This window comes from Anopheles merus, chromosome 3L (genome assembly GCF_017562075.2).
Source record: "Anopheles merus strain MAF chromosome 3L, AmerM5.1, whole genome shotgun sequence".
Classification (NCBI taxonomy): domain Eukaryota; kingdom Metazoa; phylum Arthropoda; class Insecta; order Diptera; family Culicidae; genus Anopheles; species Anopheles merus.
Genome location: NC_054085.1, coordinates 14,115,735 through 14,140,072, shown reverse-complemented (window position 1 = coordinate 14,140,072; position 24,338 = coordinate 14,115,735). Strand labels below are relative to the sequence as shown.

Sequence of the window (24,338 nt, the reverse complement as noted above, 5' to 3'; positions counted from 1 at the left end):
AATGTACTAACATAAGAACACAAGAACATAAGAAATCAAAAGTGTCCACACACTCTGATCAGGAGAAGAACAGGTCCTCTGGGAAGAATAGATCTTCTTGTTAAGAGTTTTTTTTTTCAGTTCATCCGGCGCTACAACCGCTTTGCGGTCTTGGCCTGCCTCAGGAGTGTCCGAAACTGCTCGCGGTCTCGCGCCTTCGTCTGTCAGTCCGTTATCCCGGCCTTAATGGCGGACGCCTCCATGCCATCTTGCCACCTCAATTTGGGCCTACCACGCCTTGTGGACGGCCTAAAAAGACTTTACGGGCTGGGTCGTCCGTTTCCATGCGTACAACATGGCCAGCCCACCGAAGACTTACGATCTTGATACGCTGCACGACAGTGAGGTGGCCGTACATCTCGTATAGCTCGTCATTATACGGTTGGCAGCCAGCATCCTTGCGCGCAACTCAACTTCCATGCTATTGTCGTTGCTGACCGTTGACCCAAGATAGGTGAATTGTGGGACGCCTTCAAAAGTGCGATCACTTATCTGCACGTCACGCCTACGTAGATTCTGGTTATGTATTGGTAAGCCCGCTTATATTGCCATCATCAGATTGGTCTTTGCCTCGTTTATCTGCAATCCGAGGTTCTCTGCCGCCTGCTCGATCCCTTGGTAGGCTTCTGCTACATAGGAGAGCCGCAGACCAATAATGTCTATATCATCAGCATATGCCAAGATCTGGGTTGACTTATAGAAGATGGTTCCTTTAGTCTCCACCCTCGAGTCGCGGATGGCCCTCTTTAGCACCAGGTTGAATAGGAGACAGACAAGCCCGTCCCCCTTGGCGCAGACCTTTGGTGGTAGCAAAAGGTCCTGAGAGTTTTCCATCCACCCTCACCTGGCAAGTGACGTTGGTCATAGTCATTCTGACTAGCTTTATCAGTTTGGCCAGTCACTGAAAGCCAAGCTCACTTCATCAGTGGGTACTGGCAGGCCTTGACCGACGATTTGATGAATCTCGTGTTATAGTCGTGCACCTACATTCTTGACCAGTGCAGCTGCAATTCCGTCGGTTCCGAGTGCCTTGTTAACAGTTATTAGATGATTAAATAATCATGTTTTACAAAAGCCTCAAGATCTTCAGGGCAATTAACCGTCCTTAACTTAGTGGGAAGAAGAATGTCTTTACCACTTTTCAGGGCTAGGAACTAAGACCTACTATCATACTAGGCCATCACCATACATCAACCAAGACTTGGACATTTCATGAGAATGATAAAACATTCAACTAGTTCAGCGAAACCGCCACAACAATCCCGCTCAATACTCACCTTCGCTTTTTTTCACCAACTTTCCCCAAATACCCCAAAATGTAAAGAAAACTCGATATTGTTTTTTATTATTTTTTATGTTTATTTTTCCTCATTAGTTTTATGAATAATAATAATAATGAATAATCGTAATAATATTGCCGCACCGCTCACATGTGAGCGTGCGCTTGCGTTTTTTTTTTTTGTTTGTTTGCTTGTTTTGTTTCACTTTCACTCCTCTGTTCTGTTTGATGTTATCATTAACGCGGCGTTGCCTTTCTGCGCGTTTGTTTTGCAACTTTTTGTTTGCTCTGCTTCCTGTCTCTACACCACAACAATTCTCACGTTTTGTTTGCTACTATTTGTGTATGTTTTTTTTTTGCTGCTTTTCTTTTACTTTTGCTTTTGCTTTTGTTTGTTTAAACTTACTTTACGTGGATTTTTCTTCTTCTTCTCTTTGCTTTTTTTTTCAACGGTTTCCTACTGTCGCGGCTTTTTCTCGCGCTTCTCCAATTCGTTTCGTTCCACTACTATGCCTTAGGTAAAATTTATACAATTTTCACGACACAACATTGCCCTCCGTCCTATGGCTTATCTGTTTGTGTGTGTGGTTGTTATCTTATCTCCATTTGAGAATTTCCCATTAGCAAACAGAGAGAGAAAGAGCGATTCACAGAGAAGAAAACAAAAATCAAATCTACATACACACCCCGCACAGCTCACCAATGTGCGCTGCAAAGGTGACGCGGGTGCTTGACGCACAGTTTTACTTGTTCTGTGCTAAACTTTGTTTAATTCTTTCTACAACTACTACGTTCGTGTTTCAATCCGGGTTTTTTTTTCTCCCTCTCGCTCTCTTTCTCTTTGCTTTTCTTTTTCATTTTTTTACTTCCATCGCTACTACAATTCTCACTTACTAATGTGTTCTTCTGCTTACTCTGCAATTCTCTTCCACTTTTAAATTCACAACAGCTTTCACACTGCTTTAATGTGTTGCGTCTCACGTCAAATATTGCGTTATCATTAGTTTTTGGTATATTTACAAAAAAAAACGGTTTCACCGACCCCTCCTCTTCCCACCGTGACTTTTTCTTCAAAGGGGGCGCGCGAAAAGAGGGGGGGGGGGAGGGAGCGGAAAGGGGATGTGTGATCATCTCCGCGTTCCAGTTTAATGTTTTAAAAAATGTCATGTTTCTTGCGCTCATGTTCAAATGTTTCCACTTTTGTTTTTATCTCATTTGTCTCCTTCTTTCTTTAACTTCTTTCCTTAGCCACGGACGTTTTTTTTTATCGTTTGTTATGGTTTCGTCTTTGTTTTTTTTTCACTCTGTTTTCTTTACAACTTCTTTCTTCTCGCTTTTTCGCTTCCTCGTCACTCTTCCTGTTTTCTTTTTCATTCCCTTCTTTTTATCACTAAACAATATATTTACAAAGTTTTACATGCATGCAAGACGACACACTCACAGTAGGCGCGTCACCAATTAGCCTTAAACACTACTTGTGTCTGGGGAAGGAGGATGGGGAAGGAGGAGGAGGAGGAGGAGCAGGGTTTCTTTTCCACATTTTGCATTATCATGCGAGTAGCTCCACTTTCTATACTTCACCGAATGATTTTTGTATGCGTGTGTGTGTGTACGTGTTTTATAGGAAAGTAACGGATACGGAAGGCATGGGAGTAGTCGTCTCTAGTCGCTAAAGATGAACTTAACACGTAAAACAAATCTTTTTCAAACAAACACATTCATCCATCCATGAAGCACTTTTGCACCGAATGAAGGTGCGTTCAACTCTAGTTTGCTGCTTCTTACAAGCTACTCTACAATGTCACGATTTTCGTAATGTTTCTTCTTCTTTTTTTGCTTTGTTTTAGTTACTTCGACTATTTTCGTTTTTTTCTTTGATTGCACAACATTTGTTTGCCTAGTTGAAAATACGCAAATGAATCTTTTTTTTTCTCTTTTTTGCATCATTTCACACATTTTGTTTTTTAGGTTTTTCTGGATGGAAGATATTCTTTTGTTTTTTGTTTTTGTTTTAGGATTGGAAAATAGCTCGCGTTTTAGTTAGAAAGGGAAGGGAAATGAAAGGGAATGGGAGAGAAAACAAGAATTCATCTACAGTTTCACAACGTTTACGACCGAGCTCTGACGCGTTCGGTGACATTTTTGTTTTTAGTAGTATTTTTTTCCACAGGTTTTTTTAGTACACACTACCAGTATCTGCTTACTACAGGGGCGCTTGCCACCAGTTTTCTTTTTCGCTCGTCACTTTCTATATTGCTTTTAAGATTTCATCCATCAACCTTTGCTCCCTCCCCCCAACCCCCTGACTCGTGTGTGTATGTATGTGTGATCTGCTGTGTTGTCGTGTGGGAGCGACATCTATTACATAGTCGTTCTGCTGCTGCAATCGCTTGCGTCTATAAGACCTAATATTCCTATTCCGTTCCGCATCCTTTCAGACTTCGCATGGTCGTTACTCAACCCTCTCATTCCCGTTTAAAACCCACACCACAATCATTGTTACACATGCCCACGATACGATCGCACACTTTCGTCCTTCTCGTTGCTAAAACCACACACGCATCCTCACACTCATTTCCTTGCTACTAATGTCGAATCAGTCATACTAAGAGAGAACGCTCCTCGATCACTTTCTACGCTGAGATTCACCTCTCTTACACACTCACAAATACACATGAACAAACAATTACACGGATTTCCTATGCCTGGGGGCGTTTGATAAGCGGATAAGACTCTCTCTCTCTCTCTCTCTCTCTCTCTCTCTCTCTCTCTCTCTCTCTCTCTCTCTCTCTTGCCCACATACCTCAAACAACCCACCTTTAGGGCAGTTTTGTTCAGCAGAAAGAGTGATCTAATGACGATATGCAATGTCACGGAATGAAACAAAGGAAAGAGAAAGAGGAAAAACACAAAGATACTCACAACTACAACACTTTTCTGCTCTACTGTACTGTTTTAGTGTGTTTTGTTCGCTTGTCTCCTTTTACACGTTTAGTTTTTGCTGAGTTCTACATTTTTTTACCTATTCTTTGCGCTCGCTTTCCGCTTCTTGTTTTTGTTCGTTACATATTTGCACACTATTCTAGGCTTTACTCGTCTATTGGTTTACAATGTTTTTTTTCTTCTATTCTTCTTTCCCTCTATTCTGCTTCCTTCTCCTCCTCCTCCTCCTCCTCCTCCGTTACAAATACCCTGTAGAAGCCAAAGAAATGGAAATGCGAATGTAACGAACCAGCCAGGTTCGGCGAAGACGTGACTTTTAAAGTTTAATCAACCATTTGAGTGGTAGTAGTTTCATGTCTTGAGTTTACTCTAGTGTTGTGTTGTTTGGATCTGTCTGTCTGTCCGTGTGTCTGTGCTTATTTTACTCTGCAATATATTATTTGGTGGGTTTTCTTATGTGTTGTGTATGACCTGTGTATGAGGCGCTACAGAGAGAAAGATTACCTAATAGAGGAAAAAAAACGAAAGAAAAGGGTGGCACAAGGTGTGCTGCGTGTTGTGTGTTGATTTCATTGCATTAGACGATGAGTTTGACATTGAAACAAAAGCCAATCCCCTAAAGCCCTGTTCCTTTGTTATGGCGTGTGCTTTCGGTTTTACAATTGTGGTAAATAGTCTATGCGAGTCTGTACAAAACGTTCCGAGCTTCTCTCTTGGAGCTCCCAAACCTCCTGCTGAGTGGCCCAACGTGGACGTTAGCGCGCCAAATACTTATACAATGCTTTCTGTGATTGTGTGTGTGTTTCTCTCTCTCTCTCTCTCTCTCTCTCTCTCTCTGTAAATGGAACGGGTACAATTATGGCACGGCTAACACGGTACTAGCGGCGCTTCCATCCGACGTTTATTGCGCTTCTCAACGATTGGGCAGGAAAAAGAGCGAGCGAGCGAGCGAGTAACCCTGCAGCGCAGTGAAACATCGCAGTGGTTAAAACACCCCATCTACTGTTTTATGAGACGATTAAAAAGAAATTCAACGTACGCTGCTTGTGTCACGTTGAGATTCTCAAGTGCTCTAAATGACCCTACCGCACAATGTGGAGTACGTGTCTGCTGGTGTGTATGTGTGTTAATTATCTATAGCTATACATCTCAATATGCGCTGCTAAACGTAACGTTACTCAACGTTACGCCTCTACTAGTCAATGTGTCACTGTGAAGGAATGGCGTCTCTTTCTCTCTCTAAAAAAAGCAAATCGATCGATGATCGTGAGATGATCTGTGCCACTGTGTGAGTGTCATCCATCGCTCTGTGTGATACGTGTGATGCGTGATCTCCGAATCTTCCAGAAAGGGGAGACATTGGGGGATTTGATGTTTTTGTTTGTTTTGCCTACACTTTTACACCTCGATTAGCGCGTTCTTACAAAACATGCTCCATAAAACGTAAGAAACATACACATACATACATACACACACACTGACGGGGTAAACCGAAAAGTACGGCGCAAAACGGAAAGTAACTCCTATGTATATCACAATATCTAGAACATCCTATGCTGCGGGAAGCAGACGACGAACCCCCCTCACCTAGGGGCTTCACGTGGAGGCGCTCGGCCGTACCGTTGCTGCCGAGGCTGACGTCACTACGACGGCCGGCACCGAAGATGGCACCGAGGACGCGGAAGTAGGCGCCGACGATGACGCCGCTGACGCTGACGACGATGATGCTACCGAGGAGGAAGCAGGCGCAGACGCTGACGTTGACGTAGCGGACGACATGGAAGACGTCGGCACGGAAGTCGATGGTGCAACGGACGCCACCGGCAATGGCAGGATGATCGTCTCGTGACGATGCTCTCGCTTTGCCTTGTGACCACCGCCACCACCACCACTAGAAGTTCCGCCGCTCTTTCGGCGCTTCCGCTTCGAGTCCCGCTGGAACGCCACATTGCCCGGATCGTCCGCCAGCTGCGGATACTTGTGGATGCTGTGTATGTCCACCCCGATCCATCCGTCCACATCGCCGTGCGAGATCAGCTCCTCCTTCTCCTCCTCCGTCCAGTCGCCACGGCCCTGGAATCCGGCCGCTACCAGCTGCTTCTCCAGCTCCCACGCCCGCTCGACCGCCCGTTTGTGCGCGTGCTTCAAAATCCGATGACGCTCCTGCTCAGGATCAACTCCGTACTTGATGATCACGACCGCGTCGGGACCGTGCAGACGCAGTTCCTTCCCATTCGCTCCACCGTGATCGTTGATTTCGTGCGCGGAAATGTTAAACATACCGCCAAGCCGGCGCAACTCCTCCGTATCATCGCGCAGCTTCATCACGTTGTCCTTCACGAAGTAGAACACGTCCTGATCGTGGATGCTGAAGTGCAGATCGAGGAAGTGGGAGTTGTTGAACACGGACGACACCACGTCCTGCACCACACTGTTCGATCCGTCCACCACGCTCACCAGCGCCCGGCCATCGATGCGCGAGATCAGCACACCCTCGCCGAACACGCCGCGCCGATAGGCAACGCGCGGCAGCAAGTTACGCGTCTTCAGCTCCATCTTCAGCAGCGGCTTCGGGATGAACCCAAAGTCGGCAAACTTCTCGTCCACCTTCTCCACGATGCACTGCAGCCCGGACATGACGCCAAAGTCGGGCGCCAGCTGGGGCGACTTGATCGTTGCCGTCGGCCGGTAGATCATGTCCCGCGTGTACCGCGATCCCTGCATCTTCGTCACGTCGTACCCGAACAGCTTCAGCCAGGAGCGCAGATCGTTCATGTAGTTACCCTCCGGTTCGCGCCGATTGATCGGATCGTTGTTGTGGAACCGGTAGATAAACACGTCCGTCGGGTGGCGCATCTCCGTCGCCAGCTGCTCCCAGGCCGGTGTCATCCACTGGCCCACGCCCGTATCGTACAGCCGCTGCTCCATGTACACTAGCCGCGTGTTCGGATCGAGCAGCCCACCGTGGAAATCAATCGGCACGAACAGTCCCGGATTGGTGTCCTTCACAATCTTGCCGAACGGAGTGCGGCGGATCTCCTTCACGATCGCACCGCCGACATCGAACAGTGCAATCGGTGAACCGTTCTGATCCGTCGCCACGTAGTACCGCTGATCACCCGTCTCGATGGCGATCAACATGTGCCGATCGTCGTACAGCAGTCTAGATGTACGGCCCGCCTTCGGGTAGTGGATGTGCGTGATCAGCTCCGGTGCGTTCAGATTCGCGTAGAAGTACTGCGTCACATTGCCCTTCTCATCGTGGCACGCCACCAGCCGGCCGAGATCATCGTAGAAGTACCACGTCTGGAACCGGTCGCGCTCCATCGCATGGATCAACTGACCCCGGTTGTTGTAGCGATACTTCTGCTCACCTCGCCGCACTACGTATCCACGTGCATCGTAGCTATTGAACTCAACATCTCCAACCTGCACCACCCGATCACCCGTATCGTAGCCGAGATTCGTCTTATCACCCTGCTCCAGAATGCCAATGATGTTACCATTCTCATCGTACACGTACTTCCAGCTGTTCGTGCCGACCACCTCCATCACGTGCCCGTCCGCGTTGTAGTTTACCTTGTCGAGGGAAGTCGATCGGCCCACCATCACCTTGTGCGTGCGGATACGGTTTCGCAGATCGTAATCTAGCTCCAGTCGGTACACATCGAACGATTTGATGTTGATCAGCACACTCTTCACCCGGCCATGCTCGTCAAAGTCAGTGATCGTGAAGAATTGCTTCGAAGTGTCCTGCACCACGGTACGATTGAAGGCATTGCGGGTGATGCGCAGATCACTCACCGCATCCAGCGTACCTTGAGCCGGTCCGTACTTGAACCTCACGATCGGTAGCTCCTTCCCGTTCACATCCATCTCGATGCCACTGAGCCTGGCATTGCCATCGTACTGATACTTGAAGTGTGCCGACGCCAGTCCACTCTTCGAGCCAAACTTCAGCTTCTCGTCCTTCAACACCCCGGCATGGTACTTGAACTCGCGCCGCAACTCAAAGCCAGGCTCGAGCACCTCCACCTGCTTCACCAGACTCGTGCTCTCCTGGTACGTGTACTGCGTGGAGGACAACCCGGCCAGGATCGTCTCCAACCTTCCTGCACTGTCATGCACGAACGCCACCTTCCCGCTCTGGTGTGGATGAATCTTCGCCAGTATCTGTCCCTCGTCGCTGTACAGAATCTCAAACGGATGTCGATTGATCGGCGAATAGTACTGATACTTGAAGAACCCGAGCGAAGTCTGCAGCGAGAACGCGTGAATGTGTCCGCGTGGAGTCGTGAGGGACTGTAGCGCACCCGCATCATCGTACTGCAGCAGATAGTCCGACCGGCGCGGTGTCGTCACCTTGAGCGGCAAACTACTGAACGTGTCCTTGAACGCGTACACGATCGAGCTGCCGTCACCGTACTTGATCTCGTTCAGCCGACCGGCCCGATCGAACGTGTACTCCTCCTTCAGGTTGCCCCACTTCCACGAGATCAACCGGCCGAACCGATCGTACTCCAGGTCGACGTCCGCGTACTCGCCCGACTGTGGTCTGTACGCGATCGGGCGCGATGACTTATCGTACGTTACGTTCAGCAGCTCGGTCTTATCGTCCACGGAGACTGTGATCGAGGATGTGTCCTTCTCGTACTCGAACGTGAGCAGGTTTTCTCCGTTTACACGCAACTTTCTTCCAACCTGCGTTAGTGTGCGTGCATTTTTGCCCCTCACCGGCACATGGCGGATGAAGTAACGCCACTCGAAGCGATTCGACAGATCACCATTGATCTCTGTGCGTTGTTTCGAGGGTACCGGGTAGCTTTCACCGAGCAGTGGATCAACTTCCGCAAGCAGTACGTACGGGACAGACTCAACCGACACGGCGTTACCCCAGGGGGAAACGCTCGTAGTACCACCGTCGAGCATTACCGTTGTCTTGGTAGCCGCTTCTCCCACCTTGGACACAACCGACGAGCCCTGGATCAGCATCGACACTTCGCGCTGCGAGTTCTCGGTCACCTTCACGGTGGCGCCCTGCACGCTCAGATCAAACGTCAGATCAATCACCTTGCCAGTGGGCGTCACCGCCGACGTTAGCCTTCCAAACTCATCGTAATTGTACACGTACGAACGACCAGTCGAGTCAAGCTTCGTCTTCAGCAGCCCAGTAGGCCCGTGGTACTCAAACGTCACGTTGTAGTTGTCCGGTGTGTTTAGCTCGTGCAGCATCTTCATGCGCGTCATGCGCAGCCGACACTTTTGACCCTTCGTGTTCTCGATCGAGTTCACCTGGGAGGTGTAGTCGCGCAGCAGGAACACCTTGTTTCCAGCCGCATCCGTCACCGTGCTCAGCTTGCCGTTCGAGGTGTTCACGTTGTACAGGAAGCTGTACACCGTCTCGCCCGTCATGATGTTCTTGGTTGCGATGTGCTGACCGAAGCGATTGAAGACGTAGATCTCCTGTGCGTTCGGGGCGTAGATCTCGTACTCCTTGGAGGTTCCCGCTTCCGGAAGACTTGAAATAACGGAGCGGATGCGATAGTTGGCCTGATCTGCGATGTGGACATGTCCGTCTGGTGTCACAGTAATGGCAGAGATCGTGTTAAACTTCGCACTGATTGCTAGATAGTGGTCGGCTTCATAGCAATCGCATCCCCGCTCGAGACAGTTACACTTTGACTCTGCACCGGCGTATGGAGATATCTTCCCATCAGTACCGATCACGCGGATACGGTTGATGCGCTGAGAGTCACTTTCCGCCACGTAAAGATCACCAGAAGGAGCAAAGGCAATGCTCTGCGGCATAACGAGTGTTGCGTGGATCGCAAGATCTGTGTCGTAGCTGAACGAAGCAACAGAGGACGCTCCACTTACACCCGTGCTAACACCCGTGCCGGAACCACCAGCAGTGGCACAGTGCATCGGCCTTCCAGCAATGACTCTAACTCGACCGTCCGGTGTCATGCGCAGGATCATATGATCGTCGATTATGTGCAGCGTATCATCAAGCGGATTAATCGTCAGTTCCGTCGGCCAACGCAGATGCATCTCCTCAATCTTCAGAGTACCCTCACACGGGACCGGCTTCCAGTGGGATTTGTGCATATGGTTACCGATCAGCGTGCTGATCACACCGTCACGATCTACCATGCGAATGTTGGTACCATCAGCAAAGTACAGAATGTTGTCGGACGAGATCGCCACACCCTTCGGATAGGCAAGCTTCGCATCCCGTGCCAGCCCGCCATCTCCACAGTGAGCTTCGTCGCCGGGAAGACAACGTTCGCCACTGCCCACCACCGGCTCCCAGTTGTGATCGGGATCGTGAGTATCGTCCTTGTTGCGCACCTTGATGATCTGATGCGACTCGGGGTCCGAAACGTACAGCGATCCATCCAGCGGACTCAACGCCATATGATAGCGGTAAGAGACGCGCGTCGCATTCAGCTTCACCACCGTCCGTACCGTGCCGTCGATCATGATCCGTCGGATGTAGTTAAAGTCCCCAACGTAAAGACTGCCGTCCGGGGCTGCCGCTAGCGCAACCGGCGCCAGCAGCCGCTGCTTCGTCGCCACACCATTGCAATCACCACACTCGAGCGGTCGCTGATGTCCATCGCCCATCGCGGTCAGTATAACGCGCGGCTTGTGCTTCAGGTAAATGTTCGACCCATCGCCCTTCTGCAGGATGCCCTCGTGGAAGTTGTACCGATGGTGGATGTCCAGGTTCCAGCCTCCCACCTCCGAGATGCTCATGTCGTGCCCGCTCAGCTTGGTCGTCTGCACGTCCCACACCACGTCCTTGCAGTCGGTGTACTGGTAGCCCACCTTAACGACCGCAGTCGTGATGCCGTACACACGCTGCCGGTAGATGTTGAGCCGATTCCAGGGGTAGGTGAACTTAATGCCAGGGTCCGCTTCAAACACGCGCTCGAACAGAATGCCCTCGATGGTGATGCGCAGATAGATGAGCTTCAGGGTCGGCGGGATCACGTCCGGTGTGAGCTGCAGCTTGATCGTCGACAGATAGCCCGCCGCACGGGAGCTATGGTAGACAAGGTTTAGCCCAGTTCCGGGGATGGCGAGCGATTCCTGGATGACTTGCGACTCTGCCAAGATGGCACTGCGATCAGGGCAAGCTCCCTGGAATCCATGCTTCCACGTGGCCAACACAACCGGCTTCATGAGATCGTAGTCGTGCGAAAAGCAGGTGTGCGGTGGCCCATGGTGCGATTTGTCGTCCGAGGTGGACATCACAACCGTGTCGATGATGACGACCTCATTCCACGGCACCTGGACGATGCGCGTCTGCGGACGGAAGGGCGAGCGGCCAAACTGGAGCGTGATGGCACCGCCACCGTTCACCATCAGATCGAACCACCCATCGTCCCGGGTGAGGGTGAAGCCTTCCAGCGGGGTCGAGGTGCTGACACGCACTCCGACCAGTCCCATGTTGAGCGAGGTAACTACGCGCCCACGTATGACGGCGGAACGGCTGTAAGGGATAAACACCAGAAACCATATTAGAGTGTTGTCTTGCATTTGGGGAAAGCGGGCTGTTCTGGTCCCTCCGGGGACGTGTACGGGCATTTGCGAGCGAATTCCCTCTGGAGCGGCTGCTCCCGAGAGTCCTGAGCTTCTCTAGTCTTGTATTCTATAAAATCTTAATCACTAAAAACAGCTTTTGCACAAAGGACAAACAGTTGGAGATTTGTTGGAGCGAAATGCGGATGTTGAGGAGATGTTGTTGTTATTGGGAAGAAAATGAATGCGATAAAATCAAAAATAATGGAACGCGATTTTGTAGTGTCGTAATCAAGCTAAAAGAAGGAACCAAAAAATCGCTACTCTAAATCTCATGCAAAACCTCAGCCATGTAACTGAATTAAGCGAAATGATGTTGCGTTCGTGGTACACACAAAATTCGTAATCTACGCGGCAGTCTGGCAGTCCCTTGGAATTCTGCGAACTCCAATGGTCCACTGGACTCCCTTTCCGGAACGATAAATAAATGAACTGATAATAGAATTAAGCGTTCAACGGTACGGCATGGCACAAAAACATGACGTGACCAGCCGGGTCCTAAAATAAGCGAATTCCTAACAAAAAACCCAAACAAAAAACCAAAAAACATGGCCGCTAATGCATCCACGCAAGCTGAAAAGTATATTTTCTATGTAATAGCATTAAAATGTTCAATGAACATGACATAAACGCACACACACACACTTTCGGACAACGCTGAACGACAATTTAGGTGGCAACATGCGTTCTCCACACGATAATGTGCAATATCTGACCCGCTTTTCCCGCCGCTGGGAGGGGTTTTTTTTTGCACATTTATTGCACATTGCGCACTCCAGTTTTATGCAGCTGCAGCACCCAATCAGCAGTACACAATCTACATGCTGACCTCACTCAACCGCTGTCTATATACACCTCGGGTGATAAATTTCGGGTTTATGAAGCCCCGGAGTTCTTCTGCCCCGCATTGCACTGCCTCGTTTTTTCGGGACCCGGAGGCTGTGGGATAGGCGCAAACCGCAACTGCAACATGCAGCGTCCCATTAAAAATTTCCACATGAATAACTGGCCGGGCGGCATGCATGGAGGGGCACGACAGCATGGACCTCGGCCAAGTTGGCAGGATCGTACGGTACCGAAAATTATTCGGTTATATTTTATTTACGTGTGCAGCAACGAGGTGCCTGGTGTTTGGGCTAAAATTGGGTTACTACTGGTTGAGCTGCGTGTGTGTGTGTGAGCAGCAGGAAGCAGGAGCAGTATGCCGTTGCTGTCATATATCCACTGGTGTGCGCCACTGTTGCTTTCTGGGGTTGGAGGGTTTTTTTTGCAGCTCCAGCAATCCAGCAGGGACACTCACACAGTAGGCATGTTTTCCAGTGTTGGTGCTTCAACATCTGAATAAAGTGGGTCATAGGTTACGGGGCACGAACAGATACACAGCTATCGTGTAAAGTCATTTGTCGGGGTCGTCTGCCCCTGCTGAGCCCGTGTCACACGGGCCTTGACAGGTTGGCAGCGTTTCTTTTGCACAGAAAAATTTAATTACCCGTTACGCACGTTTGGGGTGGCAGCACAGTGTGGTGCGTGTACGTTAATAAACACATACAGCAAACAAAAGGGAATCCTGTTGGACCAAGTGTGACACTGGCATGCGCCATGTAGGCATTTGATGGACAGTCTGTTCCTGAGTTGTACGCGATTGGTGCGTTTCGAAAACAGCAGCGCAGCTCAAATGTTCGGGTCAGTTGAACATCTTGTTTTTAATCAAAAATATCCCAAAAGCAGTGGTCTTCAATCTTCAAGGCGTAAAGAGCCTAAATTTACAACAAAAAACCTATAGAAATCCATGTATAGAGCCGGTTTGATATACCAACTTCTTCAGGTGGTTCTTAGAATCTTCAAAGAACCGATCCAATATTGGAAAAACTGCCATGAAGCATTTTTGTTTTCAATTTAAATACAAGTTACATATTTGAACTACTAAATAAAGTAATTAGGTGGATTCTTGATGATTTAACGAGTCAAATCAGTACAAAATTGCACCAAAAACTGAAACATTTGAAGACCTTTGTAGCTCTGGAACAGACTGTACTCTTCTATTTAGTACAACACACATTCATACAAATTATACTCTTTTTCACACATACACACACATACATACGCACGTACACACACACACACATACAAACGAAGAAAGTTAATACAGATAATACAGTACGATCTACTTAAAAAATGCAACTAAAACGGACACTACAAAACACAAATCGCTCGCAATGTCAGTAAGTTCGCTAGAACGCATTTGGCAGTGTTGGTGAACACAATTCATACAAAACATAAATTCGGTATCACGGTACACAAAACTAAAGATCAAAATGGGTAAGGGGAAAACGGGAGGGGCTTTGGAACATATAGGATGGCTTGGGACCTAGGCTTGGGAACACATGCAGAATGTCACTCAAGAGCACAGGGAGGAACGAGAGTAACATTCGATGGGAGTTGTTTAGGGAAATTCTGGGGAAGGCATGAATGCTAGCAGCAAGGTGATGGGTGTGCAGGTAGCGGGAAGGGTTTTGTTGAAGTAGAAAGGTGTGTGTGTGGATGGATGAAGGAATTATTCCGCAACAGTTTGATTACAAACCCTACTGATTTTGTTTGCTTTGACCTGTTATACTGGTGTGTTATACTCGTGTGTTATACGCTACGCGGGCGGTGTTAGTATTAGTTAGGTTAGCTTGTTTGATTTTCGCTCGTGTCTAGCTACTTGCTCTAAGTGACTTGTTTTTTCCTTTCTCGCTCGAATATGCGGACACGACCCCCAAAGGTTTACTCTTTTTTTTTTAGTTTTTTGATGTTTTTTGTGGTTTCTTTTTCCGGGGTCTTACCTTGCATTAAAATGATTCCAAAAAACGCTGCACATTCACGAAGCGAATAGTAGTAGTAGTAGTAGGTAGTGATGGTGAGGTAGTAGAGGTAGAAGTAGTAGTTGTTGTTGTTTAGTAGTGGTTAGTTTTAGCAGTGGTTAGCCGAGATTTTGTTTACGAAGATAGAGAGAGAGATAGAAATGGAAGGAGAAAAGCAAAAATGGAATACGTGGTTAGATTGCGTGGTTTCTCTCGATAAGTGGGAATGAATTTAGTACAAATTATGGGAACTTTGTTAGTACATTGTAAGGATGGATCTGGTGTACAGCTAACTATTTATTTTGGACCCTTTATTATTAACCAAATTGGAACTTGTTCTGTGTATAATTTAAATGATCAAGTTGACTAAGTACCTTAGTAGCCTTTTAGTGTACTAATTAAATACACTAATAGCAACAAAAACCTATCATTACGTAACAAAGTTGCTATAAACAGGGGTTCATTCTCTGTGGTTTACAGTGTAGAAGCCAATCTGGGTGGAATGTTGGCAAAAAAATAAATGCCAATGTTCAACCGGCTGTTATCCGATGGCTGGCCTCTCTCTATGCAGGATATTGTCTCCCCCTCACCCCCTCGCTCCATCACGACTGGTCGGCAGAAAGCCAATCCAGCTGGACCAACACTACCCCACTATCATGGCGCTGCTGGCTCGCTCGGGGGGCTCACTGGTAATAATTAAAATATTATCGCATTAAGTGCTGGTGTTATAATCATCATCATCGAGCGATTGAGTATGAATTAATTTTTCACGGCCTTTTTACCCGCCCTTGTGCCGTGTGTGCGGTTTCCTTCACCAGGCGGAAAGTCAACACTCGCAGGCACACTAGAGGAAAACCTAGAGTGAGAGAGAGAGAGAGAGAGAGAGAGAGAGAGCTTCTCATGAACTCGAATCCGATCGATCTCGCGCGGCCACATTCGCGAATGGAATTTTGCTAGCGAGTGTGGTGGTTTTCCACAACACCACCTGCTGGGAAAATATGATAAACGCTGTCCCCTCGGGCCGAGTGGGTGGCTCCATCAGCACGGAACTTCAGGAGTAAAGGTTTCATTTTTTGCTTCTTGCTGTTATTGCTGTTTTCGTACTTTGCAGCTCGCAGCTCGATGATGATTAATATTTAATGTATTAATTTGCGATACATAATGGAAAATCCTGCACACAGGGAGTGTGGCGTATGGAGGCAATATCACGAACAAAGCATACAGATTTGTAGGGAGCACAAAAAAAAAAAAAACAGAAGAGCAAATTGCACAATAAACCGATCTCCAAGTATACTGTGATTGTGTGATGCACAGCGAGAGAGAACTGTTCCAAACTGTTTGCATTGCGCATTGTTTCACGGAAACAGTTTCACAATGCACATCTCTTTACGCAAACATTAAAGCGCGAAACTGAAATTGTCGCATTGGTGTTGTCCACCCCCCGAAGGAGTCAATTTGCACTGCGCCAATGAGGGTTTTTTTTTGTTTTGATATTGCTCAAATTTGCCTTTAATGGTGGGAGTGTTTTAATTTATCTTCCTTTCACAGAGAGAATTGTGTGAGTTTGTGGGACTGTGTTCTGTGTTTTTGTGTTATCACAGGATGCGCGGCTCTGCAGAATCTCTCATTTTGATACAATGTAAATGACAATTTTCCTGGTGTTTTTTTGTCTGTTTCGTTGATTTCAAAAAACCATCACTTCTTGTACGCTTTTGTTTGTTTTGTTGGTATTTTTTCACAATACTTTTTTTTGTCATGGTTGGGGATTGGGTAAAAGGGTAAAAGGTGTCACTTTTGTTTTCTTTTTTTTCCATTTTCCTTCTTTTTTCTTGTTTGTTTCTTTTTTTTTTTTTGGTTGATGCGGAACATTGAAAATCAAAACAAATGGCAATTAGCGGGAGGATGTATAAATAGACGGGGGCACAACATAATATATTTATATAGTAATTGTATATATATACGATAAAAAAACAGAACGTGAATGAATATTTATATGCATAATTATTTATGTTACGGCAGTGGTGCGTTGAGGCAGTGTGGACTTTTAAATTCTTCCTTCACTCTGATAGCTCATTGGTGAGTTTTAAATGATTGAAATTTAGAAAAAAAAATATGTAAATTTTACCAATATAACTGACAGAGTAGAAGAATAGTTAGAGAAATTGATGACGAACAGTTGCCATTAAAGTTATAAAGTACAAAGAGAAAACACTTAACATAAAACAATGAAAAACTCTTCACAAAACAGAAGAGCGATTAAAGCAAATATTGAAACATGGGAAATAAAACAAACAAAAACGAACGATACATTCAACAGTGTATCAATTCGACACAGTGTGTATGCGTGTGTAAACATTTACAAAGTTAATGGGAGAAAACAGGAGCGAAAAGGATATATAAAAAAAAGAAAACAAAACACACACATGTTAATGCAAAACTGTTCGTCATCGAGTCACAGCCACACGAGCCACACGACTCATTTGCCTTGTTTTTTTTTGCTTTCGCACAAATTAGCATTTTCAATTGCTATCAAAATATAATCATTGATCCCTCGCACCGCGCATTCAGGCGGTGGGTGGGGTTCAATGCGCAAAATTAAACACGAAAACAGAGAGTATGAAAAAAAACAGAAATCGCCATGGAACAGAACAGAAGAACAAATAAATAAATAAAAACAACAAACAGTGGTTGGTTTGGACGCGTAGCGCTTACCTTTCGTTGAACGTTTCCAGCTTGGCGTAGTTCTGCAGGCTACCCTCGTCGATCAGGAACTTCATGCGCTCGAAGAAGGAGGCGGTAATGGCGGGCGGCTGCTTGCGCAGCAGCACGTCGATCGGTTTCGGGGCGGACACGCACAGTTGGCTCGTTTTGCACGAGTGACTGCCGCAGCACTCCGGATCTTCACAGTCGACTAGGCCATCTTTTGTGAAGCGAGAGAGAGAGAGAGAGAGAGAGAGAGAGAGAGACAGATCATACAGATGGCGCTTTATTATCTAAAGTCTCGCTTAACAGGGAGAGCCCCTTTAGAGGGGCTACTTACCACGATCGTTATCCTTATTGTCGCCACAGTTTTGTTCGAGCGGTACCGAACAGTCGGCACCGTCCCAGCCCTCGTAGCAGCGACATTCCCACATCAGCTCGCCACTCACATGACACTGGCCGTGCTGGGAGCAGCTGTAAATCCAACAAGAACATGCATTCTTAAAACCACTCCAAACCAACGTGCCAACCTTTAACCTTACCCGCTCGGACATCCTTCCAGTGTGCAGTGCTTGCCGTTCCATCCGGTCACGCACAGGCAGGTTCCGTTCTTGCACTGGCCATGCTCGTTGCACCGTGGATCGCACAGCTTGTTGTTGCAGTACTCGCCGCCCCATCCGGCATCACAGCTGCACGTCTCGCCCACGCATCGCCCGTGCTGGCCACAGTTCAGATCGCACAGCTCCTTGGAGCAATCCTCACCGCTCCACTTGGGCTCGCAGGTGCAGGTTTGCGTGTCCAGATCGAACGTACCGTGGCCGGAGCAGTCGGGCAGACATTGCAGTGCGTCCTGGTCCATCGTGGCACAGTCCGGGCCCTTCCAGCCTTTCTTGCAGATGCAGGTACCCTCGGCACAGAACCCATGCCCGGTACAGGTCGGATGGGGACAGTCAACTGGAATGGAAGAGAGAGAGAGCGGGAGAGTATTCAATTAGCAACAGTTCTTGAATTGTAATGCCTATTCCTTTCCAATCTTGCTGGAAAGCTGGGATTAGTAAATGATAAGCTACTGGTGTGTTTGGGTCTCTACTTCGGTGTAGTCAGTGGCATCTACAGCGCGAGATGATGATCTCTACTTCTGTTAGTTTTAGTACACGGTTTTAGTACAACGGATAAGGGCGCGATAGAGAGAAAAGAACGAATAGGAAAAAAACATTTGCACCCGAAACTCGGGGCCATACTCCGGGGGTGTAGCTCCCAAACACGGGAAAAAGTATCCAGAAGGATTTACCTTCTTCACAGTATTTGCCCTTGTAGCCGCGCACACAGCCGCACTTGCCGCTGACGCAGTGTCCGTGGCCATTGCAGTCCGGCACTTCGCACTCGTCGTGGCGCAGCGAGCACTCCTTGCCCTTCCAGCCCGGATTGCACTGACATTCGCCGTTAATGTATTCGCCACGCTGTGAGCACAGGACGGGACAGACACCTGGAAGAGAAGAAAGTATCGTTTGATAGTGCTCCTTGACGTTATTGACATTCCTTGCTGTTTGCCAGCAGCAGCATCACTTACTCTCACTGCAATCGTCGCCACCGAAGCCGGGATTGCACTGGCAGTGCCCTAGCAGACACTGACCATTGCCGGAGCAGCCGTTCGGGCAGTTCTGGGTCATATCCTCCGCGACAACCGCATAGAACGCAATCTCCTGCGCGTCGCCATCGTCGTTGTAGATCGACAGGAACCAGTGGCCCGGCTCCATGTAGCGTGTGACCTCTCGACGCATCGATGGCTGTTTGGGAGAACGTTGGGAAACCGGGTAAGCGATACATCGTTAATAATAATTTATACAGCAACAAGAAAATGGGACGTAGATTCCTTTTCTGCCAACCAGAGCCGGTAGGAGGGGTGTGTTCGATCGCATCATGGGCCCCCGTTTTCTTCCGTGAGCTAATGTTCATGTTTAGCTAACGGATATTCACGCCCCGTTAGTACGCGGACGCAGCAGCAGCAGCAAAAAAAAAAAGGACTCATGACCTCATGGCGCTTCCTGTGTCCACTCGTGGGTCACATTAAACTTCCATTCATTGGACGACTATTTTTATCAATATTTGCTCAGTGACCTTGTCGCACCGCTCTGCCGTCAAATCAGCGCCCACGGGCGAATGGGGGAAACGAACGAACAGAGGACGTTTTAGGGTTGTTTAGTTAACTTTTCATTATCGCTCGATCGCACACGCAAGCTGAAGCCAGGAGCACGCTTGTTACAAGCGACCGGGAGCGCTGGATATAAATCGCTCAACAAATGAGGTTGACCTGTGAGGTCGTCCTGCCGCTGCTGCATAGGAAATCGGTAAAGGATGGACAGACACGCAACCCTCTACAGCACGGAGCACGGAGAGGGGTCAGGACGTACATATGTGTGGTCGGGACAAGTTACGTAAGTGGCCGTTAAGAGGATAAGAGAAAATAGAGGAGTTGGATAATGGGAATGCAGGGTTTTTAGACTGCCAATAGATCCCTGGTTGTCACCTTTTAATTTAATTTTTGCTGACAAACCCCAAAGTAAAAGCTTTTCTACAGTGATTGACGCGCGTATTGTTGTGAATGTGGTTATGACAAAATTAAACAAATTATTTGAAATAATGTTACAAAACATCGAGGTGTCATCTAAGACTCCCGGCCAACCCTGTAAACATACTAACGCGTAGCGCGCGGGGACATTCAATTACTGGCACGAGAATCGAACCCGAAATCCAAAACGCGATTAGAAGCGGGATCTAAAACGAGAAACACCGGGTGCCGGCACTCGTCGTGGCTATATCGTTCTAATTAATCAGTTTTGTCTGATCTTGTTGGATCGTAAAAGAAGGAAGGGGCCTGTGAAGGGAGAGGGAGAGTATTTCAATCCCAAAAAAAGCGGAGGGTTGTAAATTTGTTTTCTATTCCCAGGGTGTGGCGTATTCTTACACATGTCCGTTGGCACCACTTTACCAGCTGCTTAAATTCAATCCCCTACCCCTACCAAAGACTTCAAGACTTAATAGGACAGACTTGATGATGATGATGATGTTGGCAGAGGACGATACTTACGTGAGTGGCACGTGTCTGGCGCGCATTGAATCCGCTCAGGACCTCTTTGAAGTGATACTGCGTGTGCGTCGGCAGGGCGTTGCGGCGCGCGTACACACCTATCGAGGCGCCCCGGGGGATGCTGTAATCGAACTTGACGTACGCCGGCTCCGACTGGTAGAACTGCATGTTCCAGTAGCTGTACGGTGGGATCTCCTTCGACAGCCGCTGGCCGAGCGTGATCTGCGAGAAGGTGGTACCGTCCGGTGGGAAGCTTCGCGCCGGGAACGTTCGTGCACCTGTAGTAGTTGTTGTTCATTGTGGTTGGTGGGTTGTGTGGGTTGGTTTTTCGAGTGCGACCATTCACCCCACAGAATGATCAAATCGGGGAAAATGAAGGTAGTAACGAAAAAGTACATAAAAAAGGAAGGCAGGTCGCCAACCAAAAAAGGTAAATGGTTAAAGGAAATAATAAAGATAGAAAAAAAGAAGTAGAAAATAAAAGATAGTAAAGAAGGTGTAGAAGAGAGAAACAGGGTGGGTAAAAGAAAGGGAAGAGAAGCGAATTGGAATAAAAAAGTTAGTTAGTATGTATGTTGGTACAAGAGATTCGTTCAAGCCATCGACTACAAGGGAATAGTTAGTGTGGTCTCTGCGTTGCTCCGGAAAAGACAGGATAACCTAAACTACACATACGATAGGAGCACGCTGTGCATACTAATTAGTGTGCAGAGAGAAGCTACACTATCAGACACACACACACACAATGTAATGTACATGCAACAAAACAAAGCGAAACAAAAAAGCCGAACTCGAGGCTAAAGGTGTAATGCGGCTCAAATCAAGCGAAAGCGAAAAGCGTCGGTGAACTAAAGCATGCGGCTAAAGGCGTATTTATACAGATGGGAAGGCTTAAAAGCCGGATGGTGGTGTTAGTGTGTGCAGGCACCGCAGCTGTGTGGCCGTCGCTTCGTTGAATTTCAAGCAGCGCTTTTGTTCATCCTTGCCCCACACACACAGAAGAGAGAGAGAGAGAGAGAGAGAGAAAAAGACACACACAGTTTTTGAGGTTGAGCTTCCGTTTCGGTTCATTTTAGCGACTTTCAGGGCACACGCTGGGACGCGGCGTATCGATTGCTGGCTGATGAAGACACTCTTCTGTTCGCTGGATAGTGTGAGAGGCGGACTTGTATGTACAGGGACGTCAGGGTCAAGCAGGAAGGTGTGATGAGGAGATCATGGGGAATCGCTGCTGCTTGCTGATGCTACTCTGCTCACCTTCCAGGATGAGAATGGGCGGTGGCGTTACCTCGGGACATTGCGCTGCGGATGTGGTCGACGCTACTGCGCTACTGAGGCTGGAGCTAGTAGTAGCTTCGTCATCATCACGCTCCTCCTTCTCCTCCTCATCAGCAGTAAGTTCGGGCAGCCGTGGGGCTGTGGTAAATTCTTGCGTCAAACCATCGTTGGCTTCCGTGAGCGCTTCGGGCGGCTCGGTGGATGATGGTACACCCAGCCCGGTGTCCACCAACTCGCCCTCCAAACCATCCTCATCAATCTCGACAAACTCACTATCGTCCTCGACCGGTACGGCGACGACGCGATAGCGAGCGAACGCCGAATCCGAGGGACATTTGATCGGGCAGGGTGGTGCTGGCGGTGGTTCCGGTGGACACTGTACGGGGGGCGGAACAGCCAAGTTCGCCGGTGGTGGCGGTGGTGATGACTCTGGAGACTCTACCGGGGGTCGTGGCATATGTTCCGGCGGTGTTGGGATAGACACCTGCAGGACGTAGACGGAGTGCTGCACCGTGCCCGAACCGTGATCGGTGGCGATGGAAATGTTTACCAGCAGTCGGGGCAGCTCCTCTGGAGCTCCGTTTGAGGCATCTTCGCGGGAAGATGACGTACCGTTTGGTTCGTTGATAAGGTACACCGGCACGGCGGTTGGCTGCACCGGAACCACCGACGGTGGGAGTGTGTGAATTCTTACCTCTTCCTGAAGCTTCGATGCATCACCGTCATCATCATCGCCCGCTTTGATCGCCACCTGTTCGATGGTTTTGTAGTAGTGCTTATCACGCTCCCTGCCCAGCTCCAGACCATCCTCGAGGCTTACCAGCGCTACCTCGGACTGGTCTAGCGGTACGTGCGCGTACACCACCGCAGCCGATGGGTCATCGTTGGCCCATTTCTCATCCTCGGTCGTCGGTCGTGCGTCAATAATAGCTTGCTCCGTGGAAGACTCCACCGGCGCACCAACAGGAGACAAGTCATTATCATTAGTGATAAAAGTGCCATTATCTTCCGGTGGGAGGCTGATGTCTTCACCGTCGACCGAAAGCCCATCACCGTCCCGTCCATCGTAAACGGTTTCACTGTTGACAGCCGTTTCCACAAGCAAATTAGTCGTGGCAGGAGGTTCTGGAGGTTCGTCCAGGTCTCCGTACCGATCGAAGACCGGGGTAGGAAGCGCTACGAGCTCAACAGTGCCCACCGAAGCATGCAACAAATCGTTATCATCAGCCCGGTCGCCGTTGCGGTCAGTGCTGCTGGCGGTGGTGTCAGTTCCGGTGACGATGTCACCCGGTGCCTGACGGCGGGAACGCTTAACAACTACCATCGTGCTGCTACTACCACTACCATCACTACCTCTACCGTCACCACTATCAGCTACTGCGTGCAACAACTCTACCGAACGAAGGGATGCAACAGTCTGCTTATCGGGTACTGTACCTGTGCCTGCCGTGCCGCCTGTACCGGCTGCCTTGCCAGTCGCTGCCGTCGAGGCGGCCGATAGCGAGGACGAACCGGACGCCGAACCGCCGGGGGACGATTCATCGGCCGCGATCGATTTCGGCCGACCGGAAGCGGACGGCGCCAGGGCGGACTGGTCGAGGCCGAGGCCGTCGCCGCCGCCGCCCGGTATGCCGGCCCGGTTTGCGTCCGCTATCGTGCTTTTGGCTGCGGAGATTTCTGCCTTCTCGTCGACTAGAACTGTACAGGGGTTGGTGGTTGGATATGATATACTTAATACGTTAGATGCTGTGGAGGAAAGAGCGAAGAGAAAACGGCGATTAGAAATGGGGGATTGAAACGTCCAAATGTGACTTCCGTAAGTGTGTGCCAGTGTGTAGGCCCCGAGGGGCAAAAAAGCCCTACAACTTTTTCACAAAAAAGGATCAAATGACCTTCATCATTATTCACCATTCACAGCATCTTCCCGGGCTTCCCGGGAGGAATCGATCGATCGTGAGAATCGTTCAGAGGTTCTCATTTTGTCTGGGGAGGAGGACTGTGCTACTGGAATTAATCATCATTTCAGCTGACGCACGCAAACACGCTGAGGCCATTGGAAGATTGAAAACGGATGCAAAACGGATCGTTTATTCAAACGGGAAAGATGGGATAAACATATGGTGCGCTGTGTGGACTTCTTCCTGGAGCATGTCCTGCTTTCCCCCTTGATTTTTTGTTTGTTGGACAGTTAACGGAAGGGATTAAGCGAGTAAAAGGACACCGTCGGACATCGAGAGACGTGTGTAATTCTATCCCATGTCAAGGTTAGTAAATCACGTTCATTAGCCGTCACTGGACTGGACTTCTGGTAGAAGCTCAGATGGGACAGATGAGTCGGGAAGTAAGTGTAAATAGCCTTCCCAACCAACTCCAAAACTGTGGGTTTAAATCCAACGCCCTAATGGTCAGCTGTAAAACGAATCCCAATGTGATCCCTGTGTGGTTCTATTCCGTGAACGGGCAAAACTTCCAAATTAAGTGATTAAAAAGTCTCCAAAAAACAGTTCCACTAATGATACGGTATAGAATATCTGCTTTTTCTGATTTTTTGTTGAGCAAACCATTTCTTGTATCTCCATTT

General features: G+C 48.5%; 1 protein-coding gene across 8 annotated transcripts in view; it reads right to left on the bottom strand.

Annotated features, from left to right (window-relative positions):
• Positions 1 to 1,545: 1,545 nt before the first annotated feature.
• Positions 1,546 to 24,338, bottom strand: part of LOC121599219 (teneurin-m) — a 531,100-nt gene continuing 508,307 nt past the window's right edge. For 7 of the 8 annotated variants that reach the window (XM_041926851.1, XM_041926856.1, XM_041926852.1 and 4 more), the window contains 9 exons: positions 23,195 to 23,503; positions 20,480 to 20,757; positions 18,962 to 19,178; positions 18,683 to 18,877; positions 17,934 to 18,345; positions 17,732 to 17,865; positions 17,404 to 17,611; positions 14,674 to 14,700; positions 1,546 to 11,759 (listed from right to left, as the gene is read on the bottom strand). In XM_041926851.1, coding sequence (XP_041782785.1) covers positions 5,858 to 11,759; positions 14,674 to 14,700; positions 17,404 to 17,611; positions 17,732 to 17,865; positions 17,934 to 18,345; positions 18,683 to 18,877; positions 18,962 to 19,178; positions 20,480 to 20,757; positions 23,195 to 23,503 — 7,682 coding nt within the window. In that variant the 3' untranslated portion in view covers positions 1,546 to 5,857. The remainder of the gene's footprint in view (positions 11,760 to 14,673; positions 14,701 to 17,403; positions 17,612 to 17,731; positions 17,866 to 17,933; positions 18,346 to 18,682; positions 18,878 to 18,961; positions 19,179 to 20,479; positions 20,758 to 23,194; positions 23,504 to 24,338) is intronic. The other variant, XM_041926859.1, reaches the window with a different exon arrangement.